This window comes from Hyperoodon ampullatus (genome assembly GCF_949752795.1).
Source record: "Hyperoodon ampullatus genome assembly, chromosome: 2".
Lineage (NCBI taxonomy): Eukaryota > Metazoa > Chordata > Mammalia > Artiodactyla > Ziphiidae > Hyperoodon > Hyperoodon ampullatus.
In genome coordinates, this window is record NC_136915.1 from 369,949 (window position 1) to 386,232 (window position 16,284).

General features: G+C 66.5%; 2 protein-coding genes across 2 annotated transcripts; both read right to left on the bottom strand.

Moving 5' to 3' along the window:
* Window positions 1-4,327: 4,327 nt before the first annotated feature.
* TNFRSF18 (TNF receptor superfamily member 18) lies at window positions 4,328-7,081 on the bottom strand (the record flags this gene model as incomplete). Its single annotated transcript, XM_079697365.1, has 4 exons — window positions 4,328-4,840; window positions 5,016-5,103; window positions 5,943-6,065; window positions 6,925-7,081. 4 exons carry the CDS (start codon window positions 7,079-7,081, stop codon window positions 4,444-4,446), a joined length of 765 nt encoding a protein of 254 aa, XP_079553491.1. The 3' UTR covers window positions 4,328-4,443.
* A 4,516-nt stretch (window positions 7,082-11,597) lies between these two features.
* Window positions 11,598-14,284, bottom strand: TNFRSF4 (TNF receptor superfamily member 4; the record flags this gene model as incomplete). Its single annotated transcript, XM_079696491.1, has 7 exons — window positions 11,598-11,668; window positions 11,776-11,904; window positions 12,068-12,264; window positions 12,903-12,969; window positions 13,227-13,334; window positions 13,775-13,897; window positions 14,143-14,284. 7 exons carry the CDS (start codon window positions 14,282-14,284, stop codon window positions 11,598-11,600), a joined length of 837 nt encoding a protein of 278 aa, XP_079552617.1.
* Between the last annotated feature and the right edge of the window lie 2,000 nt (window positions 14,285-16,284).

Genomic DNA, 16,284 nt, shown 5'->3' on the forward strand with positions numbered 1-16,284 from the left:
AGTCAGTCCTCCCAGGCCACAGAGCCAGTGCGCGGCCCAGGCCAGGACTCACCTGCCCTGTCACTCACAGCCCACCCACCCTCCCACCACCACTGCACCCCCTCGTCATCCTGCTGCTGTGGCCCGGAGTGTGGGGTCCCCAGGCCAGGAGCACACTTGTCACTGGGTGACTGGGGTCCGGGAACACTGAGCCCCCTCCCAGTGTGTCTGGTGGTCTCTCCATGAGGGGTCAAGCTCAGCACTGCATCCTCTGCAGCCTGCTGGCCAGCTCTGTGCCCAAAGACCAGTCTCCATCAGGGAGAGGTGGCCTCCTGGGTGGGTGGAGCACACCGAGGTTTTTGTAAAACCCACGCCTGTGTCTTCAGGGTCAGGACCACTTTCCTTGCTGGCATCCAGGACACTACACAGCCATGTCACCTCGGGGTCACCTTGGGGTCACCCCCTTAACTCGCCCGAGGGGCCTCTATACCCCATGTCTCATCTCTGAGGCATCTCCCACCCCCTCCTCACATCCTGCCCACGGGGCCTCTGCCCACGCTGTCCTGTGGCTCATGATGTGGCCCGTGGTGGCAGCAGTGTTGCCCCAGGACCTTCCAGCTCTCCTCCAGCCTCGGCGGGACTGTTCCCCTGCTGGTCAAGGCGGTGTCCACGGAGGCGACCCGATCCTCGGGGAGCAGCTGTCCCTGCCGCCTCCGTCATCCCTGGGCCCTGAGTGGGTGCAGTGGGCCACAGGGGCCGTGATGGGCTAAGAAGTGCACGTCCTGACTGGGCCTCCGTCCCCGGGCTCCCCCAAAGCCCTGGACTGTCTGATGCTCTTGGGCGCCTGGTACCCCGAGAGCCTGGAGTTCAATAAATGAGGTTTCCTTCCTACTCATTCATCCCCAGGGGTGATGGCCACACCCTCACACCCCCATCTGGACCCTCTCCTAGCCCCACGCAGCCCACAGTCGGGCTGCAAAGTGTCCTTGCCAGAACTGTGAGGGCTGCCAGGGAGAGGCGGGCAGGGAACTGAGTCTGGAGTGTTGTCGGCTATGGGGCACCTGGGCATCTGGAGGTACAAGGTGCGCCCCAATATTCAAATGATGTGCTGGGCCCCCTGCAGCAGCTTGAGGAGCAGCCTCAGCAGCGGGGAGGTCGGGGGGGGCGAAGTGGGGGTGGGAGGGGGGCACTCCTAGTGCCTGGGACGGGGCTGCCCAGCACTGCGGCTGGAGCTTGTAATCCAAGGTGAAAGCTGAGGGCCTCTGCCTCCCCTCCCCCTTGTCTACCTGCTTTGACCCAGCACCACCCAGGGACCCCCACCATCCCTGCAGCCCCCACTGGAGGCCCTCAGCGCCTGGCAGTCAGGGTTCTGCCCTGGCCAAAGAGCCCACGGAGCCCTGAGGACTCAGAGGACCCCCCTCAAACCCCTCTTCCCTGGAACGTGTCTCCAGAAAGAGGGGTCTGGAACAGCCATGGCCCGAATCACTGTCTCTGGAAAGCACCTCAGCCCCAAAGCGTCCTGCGAAGATGTCTGCCTCTCTACCTAGGCATGGCTACTTCTTGGTGGGAAGTTGGGGGGGCTCCAAGGCCCTGCAAACCACAGCGGGGTGGGAGCTCAGCCCAGCTGCTGGAGGAGTGGCCCTGCTGCTGAAACCGTGGGGGGGGGACGGGGGGGAGGACTGATGGCCCCAGGTCCTGGTCAGGGCCCTTGAATGGCCAGACTTAGCACCATGGACCTATCTGATCTATGGGTTCGCATCCCAGCACCTGGGGGCAGCCAGGGACCACCTGCCCTTGGAAGGTCCCCTGAAGCTGCCCTAGGACTGGGGCTGGGAGGGGCTGGCATCCAGTTCTGCGAGGGTGGGTTCCCTCCCTATGCCCCCCAGGGGTCTCTCTGTCCGCTTGGGGAGGGGCCGTGTCTCACAATGGCTGAGTCCAGATCTCAGTAGAGGGAGGGTCAGGGGCATTTTCCAGCCAGGTGAGGCGGTGTGGCTGCGGCGGAAGCACTTCTGGGAACAAAGGATGGCTTCTAGGCCCTTATCGGAGACTGAACAGACACTGGATTCCGACCCCAGGGGGAGGAGTTGTGGTTTTCCGGAGCAGCTGGAGAGCCCCTCTGGTTGGGGGGGGGTTTCCCGTGGGGAACAGCGAGGGGTCTGGAGCTAGCGTGGGCAGAGTCTCATCTTGGGGTCCCTCTTGGGCTTGGTGACCCAGGTGGGCACATATCTGCCCCCATTCCAGGAAGCTGGGCTGAGTGGGGGGGGAGCCCCTCACAGCACCAGCACCCTCCGTTCCCCACGCACCGGCACCCTCCATACCCCGCACATGGGCACCCTTGAGTCCCCTGCGCCTCCTGCCGCCCTGGGGGGGGGTCTCCCTCCCCCCAGCCTGGACCTGCTCAGGCCTCCCCTACCAAAGTGCCTGGTGGCAGCCTGTGCACACCGGGCCTGGGTACCCCAGCGGAGCCTCCAGCCTTGGCCCCTAAGCGAGCCCCTCCCTGCTCTGGGATCCCAGCTGGGGAGGGAGGTGAGTCCAGCAAGGAGGGAGAGGAGAGTGAGCAGATGCAGCGGGGGGGGGTGGGGGTGGGTGACCAGGGTCCGGGCAGGCCTGGTGGGGCAGAGGCCTCTCTGCTGACAGGCGGCCAGCGTGGAGGGAGGTGACGGCTCGGGTGGCAGTTGCTTCCCGGGGCCCTTCCGGAGCGCTGAGCTCCCTGGACAGAACCCCCTCCCGGCCCCCCACGGGCCTGGCCTCACTCTCCCAGTCCCTCCACTGGGCTGGGCGAGTCCCACCGTCCCCGCCCCCCGCGGGGCAGGAATCCCCCACCCGCTCGCCTCACCCCGCTGCCCCCGCAATGACGTTCCGGGAGCTTGTCCCACGCAAGCCACCCGCGAGGACTTTCCGCGCTGCGTCAGCAGAACGCGCTCTCGACACCTGACTCACAGCCTCAGCAGGGGGCTGGGCCAGGGCTGGGGACCCCTTTCCCATACGTGGGAGTGGGGCAGTCAAGGGACCCAGAGGTGGGGGGGAGGGGTTGGCAGGACAGGAGATCTGGCCTGGGGACGGAGGGGCCAAGGGGTGTGGCAGGCAGGTCCTGGAACACCTGGCTGTCTCCCCTGAGGTCGCTCACTTGGCCCCAGGGGCTGCCCAGAGCCAGGAGAAGGGACTGAGGGAGGGGTCCTTCCCCTGTGGGTGGTCCCAGAGCCTCCCGCCTCCTTCCAGGGGTGGAAGTGGGCAGTGCCCCACGCGGTGGGGGATGGAGGGCGACGCAGAGCCCTCTCTCCTCCACCTGCCTGCTGTGAGCTGGGCCCACCTGCCCACTGGGACTGGCTCGGGGTCAAGGGGCTCTCCTGGGCAGTGTGCAGGTGGGAGGGGAGGGCATGGTAGGTGGGGGAGGTGCTGTGCTGGAACACTGGGGCCACAGACAGACAGGTGGCCAGGTGTGCTGGCACCTGGAGAGTGCCCGGCCTCCACTGGCCCGCCTGCCACGCCCTGGATGCCACAGAGTCCTTATCAGACCCCCCAGGCGTCAGCCCTGTCAGGAGGCTGAAAAACTATTGCTCGCCTCTGCTGGGCAGGACCCCAGGACTGTGCCCCGAGGGAGAGGGTCCCATGAGGTGATGGAGGCCAGTAGGAGGGCTTGGAGAGAGGGCGGGAGCCATGCCAAACGAACCAGGCCATTCTGAGGCTGTCCACATCCGCCAGGAAGTGTTGGGTATAGAAACTGACCTTGCCCCGGATTGGGGACCCCAGTGACGCAAGGGCCTGTGCCCCACAGGGGCCAGCAGGATGTGCAGCCAGCCCGGAACCAGAAGCCGGTGCAGCGGTGGCCCAGAGACCAGACACACACCAAGGACCCCAGTGTCCCAACAAGTGCCAGGCAGGCCACTGGAGGACAAGGGTTGGAGAGGGCAGCCCAGCGGCACAGAGGGCAGGTGTGCAGCACAGCAGGCCGCCCCGTGGTCTCGGCTGAGGGCTTGTGTCTAGGACTGGAATGGCCCTAGCTTCTACCCCACACCCTCTCCCACCTAGGCTGGGAGGGGGCTGCGAGCACTGGCTGGGGAGACCCCGGAGCCTGTTCCCTCCCCACTCCCAGCACACGACCACTCAGACCACCGGACAAGCGTTTATTGAGTGCCGCCTGCAGCCAGGGCCTGTGGTCCCACAGCCTCCTGTCCTGGGAGCCAAGGACCCATGGGCCCCACCCCAGCAGGGCCAGCAAGAGAGGCAGGCAGCCACGGCGCGCCTCTGTCCCCCCAGGGTCCAGCCACAGCTGCCGCCTCTTCTGCGTGATCCGGGGCATGATCCGGGGCACGGGTCGCTGTCACCATCCCCCCACCTGTTTCCGCCATTGAGGGAAGCAGGGCCGGGCCCAGAGCTGGGGCCCCACGGCAGGGCCCTGAGCCCTTGCCCCTGCGGGCCAGCCTGGGCCAGCTCCGGGAGGGTCTGGCACGGGCCCTGTGGGCCTCACACCCACAGGTTCTCCAGGCGGCCCTTGTTCTCCGACAGCGGCTCGCCCCACTCCTCCTCAGGGAACTGGCAGCTGTAGGCGTCCTCGGGCGGGGGTGGCGGGACCTCTAGGAGCAGCTGTGTCTCTGCAGAGGGGCTGCGGTTAGCAGGCAGGCAGGGGCACCCCTCCCCGTCCCCAGGGCACAACTGACCTGGGGGCCGCACTCTCTGCCTCCTCAACTGCCAGATGTGCAGGCTGAGCTGGGTCACGGTCAGGGCCAGGATGCAGGCGGCCAGGCCGAGGAGGACGGTGGTCAGCAGGCCGTGCGGCTCCATGGGCGGCAGCCCTGGGCTGCACACGGCATTGTGCGTCTTGTTCCCGGGGAACTCGGTGGGAAACCCAAGCTTGGAGCAGCTGGGACGCACGGACACAGAGCTCTCGGTCAGCCCTCGGCCACCTGAGCAGCCCCTCAGCAAGGCTGCTGCCCTCCGAGCCGTCTGGGGGTCACTGCGCCAGAAGGGACAGCAGAGGCCCCACCCTCGAGCCCGCCTGGGCCACCCAGCCACCGGAAGTCCCCACCAGGACTCACTCTGCCCAAGGTTTGCAGCGGCCCTCGCGGCCCCCAGAGAAGGTCCCCGCGGCACAGTCGATGCACTCAAAGCCGAAGTTGAACTTCCCTGGAGACAGACGGACAGACAGACACAGGCTGCGAGGGCAGCTGGTGTGGCCGAGGTGAGACCCACCTGGTGTCCGGGTCCACAGCACAGGGACCCCCACCTCATCTGTTTGACAGGGGCCCCTGGTGGCCACAGGACCGGGACCTGGGATAAATCAGGTCCTCCGTGTGCCCCTTTCCAGGGCAGGCCATGACTCTGGGCTGAGTGGAGGGTCCCTGAGGGGATATGGGGGAGGGGAGGAACCTGCCTGCAGAGGCTGGAGGGTATGTGGTGGAAGGAAGAGGTGGAAGCCGAGGCCAGGCAAGAGCCAGGCTGGGCCTTCGCTTGCTCCGGAGGCCGTAGGGCGGGAGACAGGGGAGGGTCCCGGAGAGAGGGGTGAGGCTCTACCCCAGTTGCCTCTAGGCCCGGCGCCGCCAACCTCACACAGCCCCCCCTCCGCCCTCACTCCCCCGGCCCACATGTGCTCAGCCAGGCCCCCCCCCACATCGGGTCGGGGTGAGTGAAGGACCTGGGCGTAGTCAGAGCCAGGGCCTAAGGGCCAGACAGCCTCTGGATACCCCCGCTGTTCCTCACAACCAGCGCTTAGGGGCATCGTCTCTGGATGGAAAAGCTCAGGTCAAGAGAGAGAAGGAAGGGCTCCCAGAGCCACACCAACAGGAGGCACTGTGACCCCAATGTGGGCTGAGATGCTAAAGCCAGAGAGCGCCTCCCTACCCCGCCAGGGCGCTGCAAGACCCCCAGCGCTGGCGCCCACCTGCCCGGAGGACGTGTCCGTACCCCCCACTTGCGAGCTTCCTTGCACACCTGGCCTGCCCGGGCCACCCCCACCTGCCACTTACCTGCAGGCCTCGCCCCCTGGCCAGGCGGACAGGAGTAGTGCTTGCAGCTCTTACACTGGGGGTCTCCACAGTGGAACTCAGGCTGGATACACTGGCAGTCCAGCTCAGGACAGACCCCCTCAGCTGGGCAGGGGACAAGCAGCCCTCTCAGCAGCTGGGCCGAGCCGCCCTCCCCAGGGCGCCCCCCTCCTGGGCCTCCAGGGAAATGGGGGTGGCAGGGCAGCCCCAGCGGGCAGCACACCTGTCTGGAAGCCAGGACCCTGGCTCGGCCCAGCTGTGTCCCTCCCTCCTGGGCACCCAGCTCCTCCACCCACCAGGCCTGGCTGCATCCCCCAACTGTCCCAATCTGCTCCCACCCAGGGTGGCCATGACTCGGCATGTGACCCTGAGCCGCTCCTGCCGATAAGGGGGTCGCCTGGGAGACCGACTCCCTCTCCCCTGTCCGGGTCCTGCACTGCCCTCAGCTGCCAGGACCCTTGAGGCAGCCTGCCCGTCCCTCCGTGACCGCCGTCCATGGCTCCGCCACGCTGAGACCTGGCCTCTCAGAGCCCCCTTCCCACTCCCCAGGTCCTGGGAGGGGGACACTCCGGGCGTTTTCCCTGCAATATCTGTCCCCAAACTCACCCATTCCTCCTGCCCCTCACCATAGATGCAGGTCTGAGGCAGGGAGCTGGGAGAAGGAGGGGTGCAACCCCAAACTGGGCAGGAAGTGGCCTGAGTGACGACCAAGGGCTCTCTTCCCACTCGGAAGGCACGGGGACAGCCCTCCTCCACCTTGGGACGCCAGACCTGCCTTGCGGCTCCTACACCCCTTGCCCCCGCCCCACCCCCCACCCCCCAGGCCACTGGCCCGGTCTGGGCCGCTTCCGCCTCCCCGGATTGCGCTGGGATCAGGGCTCTGGACTCGGAAAACTCGCCCTGAGCACGGGGGGACGGGGCGCCGCGCTCTGCCCTCCGCGCAGGGGCTCCCAGCTCGCCTTACCTGGAGTGCACGAGCGGCAGCAGCGCGCGCTGGTCCCCGTCCCATACAGATGGCGGCCGGGGCCGCAGCTCAGACCCCCGGGGGGGTGCTGGGCCAGGCCCAGCGCGCAGAGCAGCGCGACGCCGCACAGGGCCACGCGCGCGACCCTCGCCCCCATGACACCCGCGCCACCCATGGCCGCGCGCGCGGCTCCGCGGTTTTAGGAGGCCGGCCCCTCCCGGACACGCCCAGACCCCGCCCCGCAGGCCGCCCCGCCGCTGCCGCTCCCCAAGGGGGCCCGACTCTGCGGGGACCCCCAAGACTCTGCGACTCAAAATCCAGGGCATGGGCAGCGGTTTGGGGCAGTGAGACTGCTCTGGAGATTCCAGCGGCGGGCACGTGTCATCACACGTCTGTCCAAATCCAGGGACGCACTGCACAGAGGGACCCTGGTGTCAACTAGGGACTCTGGGTGACATGACCTGTCAGTGGAGGTTCGTCGTGTGTAACAAATGCACACTCTTTGGGGATATTTATGGGGGGTAGGCTTCCCCTCACTGTTGCCCTGAACCTAAAACTGCTATAAAAGATAAATTCTTTTTTAAAAAAATTCAAGGGATGGGAATTCCCTGGTGGTCCAGTGGTTGGGACTCGGCGCTTTCACTGCCATGGGCCCGGGTTCAATCCCTGGTCAGGGAACTAAGATCTGGCATGCCCAGAGGGACCCCAAGGGAGAAGAGAAGGTCCCATCACAGCCTGCAGAGCCCCTGACCACGGAGGAGGGGGCATGCGGGAGACCCACGTGGGGGGGTGGCCTTGGGGGATTCCTAAGTGATCATGCCCTTTGGCCCAGGCATTCTTATCCGGAAACTAAATATGACCCAAATGTGTGTGCCTTGCCGGGGGAAACACCGCACGTATCCGCAGCCACATCGTGGGGGGGGCGGGGGAGGGGGTCAGAAGTGTTTTCTACGTAAACCTTGTGGCTGCCGGGCCTGAAGGGACTGGAGTGTGTGTGGGCACCGGATGCGGGGTGGCAGACGGTGCCCTGAGTCATTGGGGGTGGGGTGCACCCCCAACAAGGGTGAACTCAGCAGGGACCATTCCTGGCTGAGCCCCCTCCCCACCTCCAGCTTCTTCAGGGGGACCCCACGGGCTTTTAAAGATCGTCTCTGACGCCCAGAGCAGGTGGGATGAGGCACTTTGTCCTGCAAAGCCTCCAGACCCCAGACCCCACACCTACCAGAAGTCCTTGAATCCCAGCACTGAGCAGCCTCAGAACCCATCCAGGGATCAGGACAAGCCCCCTGCCCCCGCTTTCTGGAGATTAGAACAAGCTCCCCCCCACCCCGCCCCAAATTGGCCAACTGGGCCTGGCCAGGCTCTTGACATGCAAGCCCCCCCATGGCCACACACACGCCTGTGGGCAGCAGCCTCGCTGATGCCTGCTGGGAAGAGCTGGCAAGGAGAGACCAGGGCACTGCTTGGACCCTGACGCTCGGGGAGGAGGGGCCTGCCCAGGCTGCAGCTCTGCTGGACAGATGTCCACCCAGATCTCCCCACACGAATCCAGTCATCCTGGAGGATGTGGACGGACGGCCCCGACGGAGCTCTTGAGCCACAGAGAACTCAGCCTCCAACTCACCGTGAGACTGTCTCTTGTCTGTCTGAGCCTCAGTTTCCCCACCTGGCACCAAAGGGCTTGGGGGCCCGGGCTCCCCTAGGAAGCCTCCCCAGATTGCTTGGCCCTCCAGTTGAGGCTTGGTACGGGGGCAGCGGGTGGAGACCTCTGGGAACGCTGCAGGGGTGGGCAGTGGGGTGCCCGGAATGTGATTCTGGTGGCGCCCACGGGCTGGAGGTGTGTTGCCGGCTGTGACCTGGTGACCTGGGCAGACCCAGAACACTTGGTTTGAGGCCCTTTGACACCTGCAGCGGCCGCCTCACCTGACGGGGCAGCTGTCCTTTTCAGAGGGAAATGACAGGGATGAGCAGTTTTGTGACTCAACTATTGTTTTCAAGTCCCAGGATGCGCAGGGCCCTCCTCAGAGAAGCAGCTGGGCCCTGCAGGAGAGGGAGGGGTCTCCAGGACAGCTCCGGCTGCTAGGGGGTAAGGTGAGGCCACCCTGTCTGAGGACCACCCCCCCAGACCTCAGCTCAGCTCCTAGTTGGGGAAGAGGGTCTGAGCCATCCCTGGACCCCAGGGAAAGGTGAGGAGTGGAGAACTCGGCAGTCCTGGACCTTCTGCTCGTGTTAAAGGCCTGAGCAGTCCGGTCTGTACCAGGATGGCATCACCCCAATTCTGGTAAGCGCCTGAAAAAATACGATAAATCCCCTACAAATGACGCTTGTCGGACAAGGTCATATCTGTTGGCCCTTCTGGAAGCTGGGCCAGCCCATCAGGCACCAGGGGGCAGCTGTCTGCCCGAGGGGGACTGCCACCCGCAGCAGCAGGAAACCAGAGGCAGGGTTGTGTGTAACAAGAGGCCGTCGGGGATGGGGGCCTGCGTCAGGCCTCCTGCCCCTGAGGCTCCGGAAGGCCCCTCCCACACAGACACAGGGTTACTGCAGAGCTTCTGTAACCAGGCACTGCGGGGGAGATGATTTCTATCTGCTCGTGTATTTTCCTATACTCTTTGAGCAGCTCATCACATTTTTCATCATTTGTCTCAGCTCACACAAGTGACGCGCGTTCACGGGGCAGAGGGTCCCAAGCAGAGTCCAGGGGTTAACCTGGGGGGCTGTGGGGGGAGGATGGGGAGCCAGGTGGGGCCCTGGAGCAGGGAGGGGCCGGGGTGGGTGCCTGTGGGCCCCCCGGGGGGTGGGGGGAGCCCTGGCGGGGTTTCACACGGGAGGGGTGGTTGTCAGCAGAGACAGGGAGTGGAGAGCGTGCTGAGCGGCAGCATCCAAGGAAAGTGAAGGTGACCAACCCCCCCACCCCCGTCAGCTGTTCAGAGGTGGAGCCACCAGGCTGGCGGCAAGGTGGGGGGCTCGCAGCCGGGGAGTTTGGGGAGGAAGCCCACGACCTTCGACCTTCCATTCCCCGAGGACCTGGCCCCTCCCCCAGGCCCCTCCATCAGGTCCCTTAGCCTCTCTGCACAGCCTGCACACTGCCCAGGGACCACAGGCCCCAGGCCAGTGGTGCCTATTTGCTGCCCGTTTCCAGGGCAGAGAGGACGTATTGTGTTCGCCGCTGCAACCCGAGATCTTTCCAAGAACACGTGGATGGTTCAGTCTTCCCTTTGCCCCCAGGAGGTCCGAGGGACCAGCCAGGGGTCAGAGGTTTGAGGAGAGGTGGGAGGGCCTCCAGGGCAGCTCTGCGGAGAAAGCCAGCCTGAGAAACTGGGGGGCTGGGGGGCGGGGGGGCGGGGCTGGGGGGCAGCACAGGTGTCTGGGGCAGACCTTTGGCTGCTGTGAGGGCGCTGGCCTGTGGGATGATGCCCAGTCCTGGCCCGCAGGTGGGTGAAGGGAGGGAGCACGCTGGGAGCTCAGAGGTGTGCATCTTTGCCAGGTCCACCAGCGGGGGGCCTCGGGCTGTCGCATTTCTCTGCTCTCACCACCCACCCCACCCCACGCCCGACCCCCCACCCAGCACCTCGGTGGTTTTTTATTTCGGTTCGTAGTAGCTCTTAAATCTATCACAAACCCCGAGGGCACAAACTATGGGCTGTGGAGCGTTTCCTCGCTGGCCCGGGGCTGCCGGCGCTCAGATGAGCCGTTTACCCCGTCCACCTCGCCTGCACGGAGGGGCGCTGTGGGGGGGGGGGGTTGGCGGGTCACAGCCCACAGCTCGGTCCTGTGCCCTCGGGGCGGGCTCAGCCCCAAGTCTGCGCAGCTGCCAGAGCAGGGACTGCCCCCAGTGCCAGCCAGCGGGCCTGTCCGACCACTCGGCCTTGTACAGCCCACCCTGGTGCCCACGGACGCTTGGGTTTCCCACCTGGGAACCTTTTCACATAAAGCTGCACATTTTGTTCGCGCCCAGGGTGGACGAAGGGTCAGCCCAGGCAGAAGCCTCCAGTTTCCCTGTGGGCACAGAGCTGGCCTCAGGGGACTCGGGGGCCCTGCAGGCATTCATGGGGGTCCCAGGGTCACCACACACGCAGGTCTAACAGGGCGTGGGGTTTGAGAAGAAACAGACACTTGTGCCCTCTCCTGGGAGGGGCCCCAGAGACCCTGAGGGGTTGTCCTAAAACCCCCTTTGGGACCAGGGCCTCCTCAGGGCTCCCTCCCACCCCCATTAGCACCCAGCCCAGCAGCCCCTGCCGGCCCCTTCCAGGTAGCCCCAGAGTGGGTGCCTGGGGTCCATCAGGCTGGGTTAGCATCGCGCTTGACAGGCAGGGCTCGTGACTCCCCAGTGCACTGACTTTGGCTGCCGCGCTCCTACCCCACAGCCAGCCCCCGTGGTGTGCAGCCCTCAGACCCCTGGTGCCCAGTCAGAGGCCCACATTTGCCAACGTCGTTTATTGGGGGCCCTCCCTGGGCGGAGAGTATGCACAGCATACGTAGCAGGGCCCAGGGTGCCAGCCCAGGAGCACCTAAAACGGCACAGGGCGGGGGGACAGGGTGCAGGGGTGACAGGGCGGGGGGACAGGGTGCAGGGGTGACAGGGTGGGGCGGCCTGCGTCTGGGGGCCCCCACTGCCCCTCTGGGGCCCCAGCCTGGGGAGGGGCGCTGGCTCCTACGCCAGCGGACGTTGCTCAGATCTTGGCCAGGCTGGAGTTGGCATCGGCATGCTCCTCTTGGATGGGGGTCCGGAAGCTGTTTGCCCCTGGGGAGGAGGAAGGGGTGAGGGGTGGGAGGTGGGAGGCAGGAGGTGGGCAGGGGTCCCACGCCTCCCGCAGGCAGCGTGCTCTGGGGCCCACTACGAGCACTCACCAGGGGGCTTGGGGGCGTTGGGCGTCAGCCTCCAGGCCCTGTGGTGCAGGAGCAGGGCCAGCGCGGCGGCCACGGGGGCGAGCAGGCCCAGGCCCAGGCCCAGGCCCAGGACCGCGGCCAGCTCAGGGCCTGCGGGGAGGCAGGGTCCGCTGACGTGGGGTCCACCAGGGAAGGAACCCACCACAGGAGGGCCACACCGAGGCCAGAGGGCAGCTCCACCCACCCTCACCCCCCACCCCACCCCCCTTGGGTTGGGGGAGGGCCCTGCTGGGGCGAGGCCAGGCCCCCTTACCCTTGGGGGGCTCTGCGTGGGGCGTGGAGGGCCCCTGTGAGGCCCTCGGCCAGGTAGTGGTGGGCTGAGCGGGGGTGGACCGGGCTGCGGGGCCCTGGGTCTCCCAGGCTGGTGTGAGTCGGGGGCTCCTGTCCTCACAGACGGCGTCCGAGCTGTTGCTGGCCGCCCGCAGTGTTCGCTTTCCTAACGAGGTGCAGCTGAGCGGGGCAAGGGTGCTGATCAGGCCAGAGGGCCCCCCACCCCGCTCGGCCCCCACCAGTGGACGGGCCGAGAACTGGGGCAGGACCAGGGAGATGTGAGGGGCGACGGGTCCACAGCGGGTCACTCAGGCAGCACCAGAGTCCAGCCCAAAGGCGGCGAGGCGAGAGGCCAAGGACCCTGCCGTCCCCCGGGAGCCTGGGCCTCCCCCCGGCCTCCCCCGCTTGCTCAGCCTGCTTCCCATCCCCGCTCCCCTGACCTGTTCCCGCCTGCGCCCCGCTCTCTCCCAAACCCCTGCCTGCTCTCCTCCCGCTCCCACCAGGTCAGCTCAACAAGGAGGGGGGCCTCTCAGCTGTGAATGAGTGAGGGTCTCACACCCTCCCGGGCCTGGGCTGGGGTCTCACGGCCTCCCCACTCCAGCCCAGCAGAGAGGCCAGTGGGAGGAGGCTGGGCCAGGGCCGAGCAGGGGTCATGCGGGCAGGGCAGGGACCAACGTCGGGGGGGCCTATCATGGGGGGGAAGGGGCCACGGGGTGCTGGGCCCCGGAGCTCCCACCCAGCAGCTTCCTACTACCAGACCTGACCCCTGGCTCCCAGACCCCAGGCCGCCCAAACCCTCCAGCCCCGGGGACACTCACTTAGTCCAGGGCTTGCAGGCCTGGTCATTGCCCAGGGAGAAGTGTCCTGGTGGGCACGGGGCACAGTCTGCAACAGAGTCAGCAGGCTCTGCCCATCTGCCGGCCCTGGGGGGCCCAGACGCTCACCCCCCAGGGCCTCCAGCAGCCCCTCTCTGCCTACATGCCATCCACTGGCCACGACCCGGGAGCCCCCCAGCCCCTGTCTTGGCCTGACCTGCTTGGGGAAGAGGGCACTCGGCCAAGCCTGGGGTCGGGGTGCTGAGGGGAGGTGACAGCGTGTGAGGGACATGCTCCTTCCACATGGTCCCAGAGGCCCCCCCTCACCAACTCCGCGCTTGTAGCCGTAGCCGTCCTGGGGCTGGGTGCCCGGCCTGCAGCCGCAGACCGTGTCTCTCGTGGGTGTGCATCTCTGCTTGGGCTCGCTCCCACTTCCTGGGGGTCGGGTAAGGTGGGCGCAGTCAGTGGGGAGGCCAGAGCCACAGAGCAGGCTGGAGGACCGAGGCTGAGGGTCTGCAGCTGTCTCCCCCAGGCCAGCAGCCCCCTCGCAGCCGGCTGGCCTCTGGTCCTCTCCCATCCCCGGATGCCATGTCCCTCTTGGCCACACGGCCCCAGGGGTCACCCCGCGGCAGCTCTGCCCACCCCTCCCACCCCCCCCTCCAGCCTCAGGACCCTCTGTGGTCCTCGACTCTGGGTCTCACCCACCCAGCCACGTGGCCCTGGCCCTCTGGGAGGGGGAGGTGCCCCGTGGGTGACCTCAGCTGACTGTGGGACGCCTGGGGCAGGGGAGGGCAGGCCCCGGCGTGGTCTGGGGTTTGCTCCGAGGCCCCGTGTGACGTGGGCACCAGCGGGGCCGGGCGCCTGGCGGTGCTCACTCTGGTTGCACTGTGTGCAGGGCTTGCAGGCCTCGTAGTTGACCGCCTCGTTGTAGAAGCCGGGCTCACACGGACGGCACACGGTGTCCTGGGCGTGGGTGCAGCGGCTCTCCATCCCATAACCTGCTGCGGGAGGCCGGGCTCAGAGCTCCCCACGGCCTGACCTTCCCCGCAGCAGCCCCCAACCGCCTCTGGCTGGCCCACCACCCCAGGCGTGGCTCCAGGTCACCCACTCACCCTAAGTCCACTCGCCCCACGGTGCCTGCACCACGTGACCCCATCTGTAGGTCCCTGTGTCCCCTGACCCTGTCTCCTCATCCTGGGTCCCTGCAGGCACCCCTCCCCCACTCCACGTCCAGGCCACTCACCTGGCTGGCACTCCTTACAGCACCTGCTGCCACTGGGGTAGGTGTCCCCAACACAGCTGAGCTGGGCCGCAGCGCCCAGCGTGAGCCCCAGGAGCAGGAAGGCTGAGCCCGGTGCCCTGGGTGGCTGGGTTCCCACGCGCATTCTCGGCTGCTCTCAGCCCCACAGCTCAGGAGTCTGGGGTTTTTCCTTGCAGGATGTGGCTATAAGGGCTGCGGGGGAGGGGTGGGGAGGGCAGGAGGAGGGGACCAGGAGGAAGGAGGCCCCAGGAAGCGCTGGAAGGCAGCCTGCCTCCTGGCCCTGGGCTTCTCTTCTGCCCTGGGCGCCAAGGCCCCTAACCCCGCAATAATGGCCGTGGGCCTCAGGCTCGGCCCAGCCAGCAGCTGCAGTGTGCAGATCCGGGGCCTGAGTGAGGACCCGCAGCCCCCTGACCCCTGCCAGGGCCACCAGGCCAGGTCCTCCAGCCCAGCTGGTCTGCGGTGACCCCTCCCAATGGACCCCTCCCACTCCTGTCTCACGGGGAGCTGGAGCCCCTTCGGCCAGGCATCCTGGCTGTCCCCCTGCCCTGCCCAGCCTGGCCAAGCTGCCCAGACTGGGGTGGTCTTGGGATCCCTCCACCTGGCTCACTCCTTCTGGGCCACCCCTCTCCCTGCAGGGCAGACCCCTAAAGAGGAGCGGGGGGCCCACACTGATGCCAATCCTCACCCCTGCTCCACAAAAGGGTGCCCAGAGCACATGGGTGAGCCAGGGCAGCACACTGGGTCAGGCATCAGGGGCAGCGGGAGAGCTGGGGGTGTCCAGGGCTCCAGAGATGGTCACTGGCCCAAGTGTCCAAAACTAGCTCGGACCAACGTCAGCAGCTCTGGTGGGTCAGATGCCTCATGACCAGTGCCCACGGTGAGTGTGCAAGCGTGTGAGGATGTGTGCTGGTGTGAGAGAGGGCAGCTGAGCTTCCTTGAACACAGCAGGCATCAGGGACTGGATTCACACTAGTGCCCTAAACCTGCATGTGGAAGCTTGATCCCCGTGCAGCTGTACTGGGAGACCGGGGCCTCTTAGGAGGCCATAAAGGCTGGGTGGGGTCACAGGGTGGGCCTGATCCAGTGTGACTTGTGTCCCTACAAGAGGAGGAGGTCAGGGCACAGACACGCACAGGGCACGACCACGTGAGGACACAGGGAGGAAAAAGGCCTCAGCAAACACCAACCCTGCCCACTCCTGGGTCTCTGGACATCCAGCCTCCAGGACTAGAAGAGGGTAAACGTCTGTGCTGCAAGCCACCCGAGCAGACCGAACACGTGCTGCTGGGCAAGCCCTGGCCAGTGCCCTGGGGGTGGCGTGTGCCTGGGAGGGTGCACCAGCCTTGTGTGCAGCACGCGTATGTGGCGCTGGCTCCACGTGCCGGGATGTGTGTGTGCTGCTCCCATGAGCACCTGGGCATGTGCCTGGGGCGGGGTGTCCCCTGAAGACAGGCTCTCTGCTCTGACCCCTGGCCGGGCAGGGGCTGTCTCCCTAAGAACTCTGGAGACCATGCCAGGCTCTCCCTGCGCCACATCCACCCTAGGTTTGGGGTGTTCCTGCAGCACCACTCGGACAGGAAAGCGAGCTCCCGTGTCCTCAGGGCAGGTGGGGAGGGCCTTCGTGCCGGCCCCCCGTGGGGCACGAGGGAGGAGCACAGGTGCCCATGCACACACATGCACACGTGCACGCACACACATGTGCACATGCTCCCTCTCATGCAAAGCTCTGATCCTGGTGGCCCAAGGCAGGGAGGCCGTAGTGTGTCTTTGGTGCTTTTAAATCTGAACCACGAGACAGGATTATCTGCTTAATGGTTAACCTGAAGGTTCAGGCGGCGGGGCCGGGGGGAGGGGGGCTCCCGCAGTGGCTGGAAACCCCCCTCCTCCTGGGGGCACAGGTAGGATGTGGGGCTCCCTGCCCACCTGCGGGAAATTCCGCCAGCCAGCTCCGCCTGCGGGCAGGGGCCACCGCAGGGTCACAGCCCTCAGCCTCCAAAGAGAGGGAGGGTCCACGGGGGAGGGGCAGAGTGCCAGGCAGCCTGCCGTGCACACTTGTGCGTGTGCGGGTTGTGCCCCGTCTCCCACTGACGGTGAGAAAAATTATTTTAAGACAAACCATAGCTG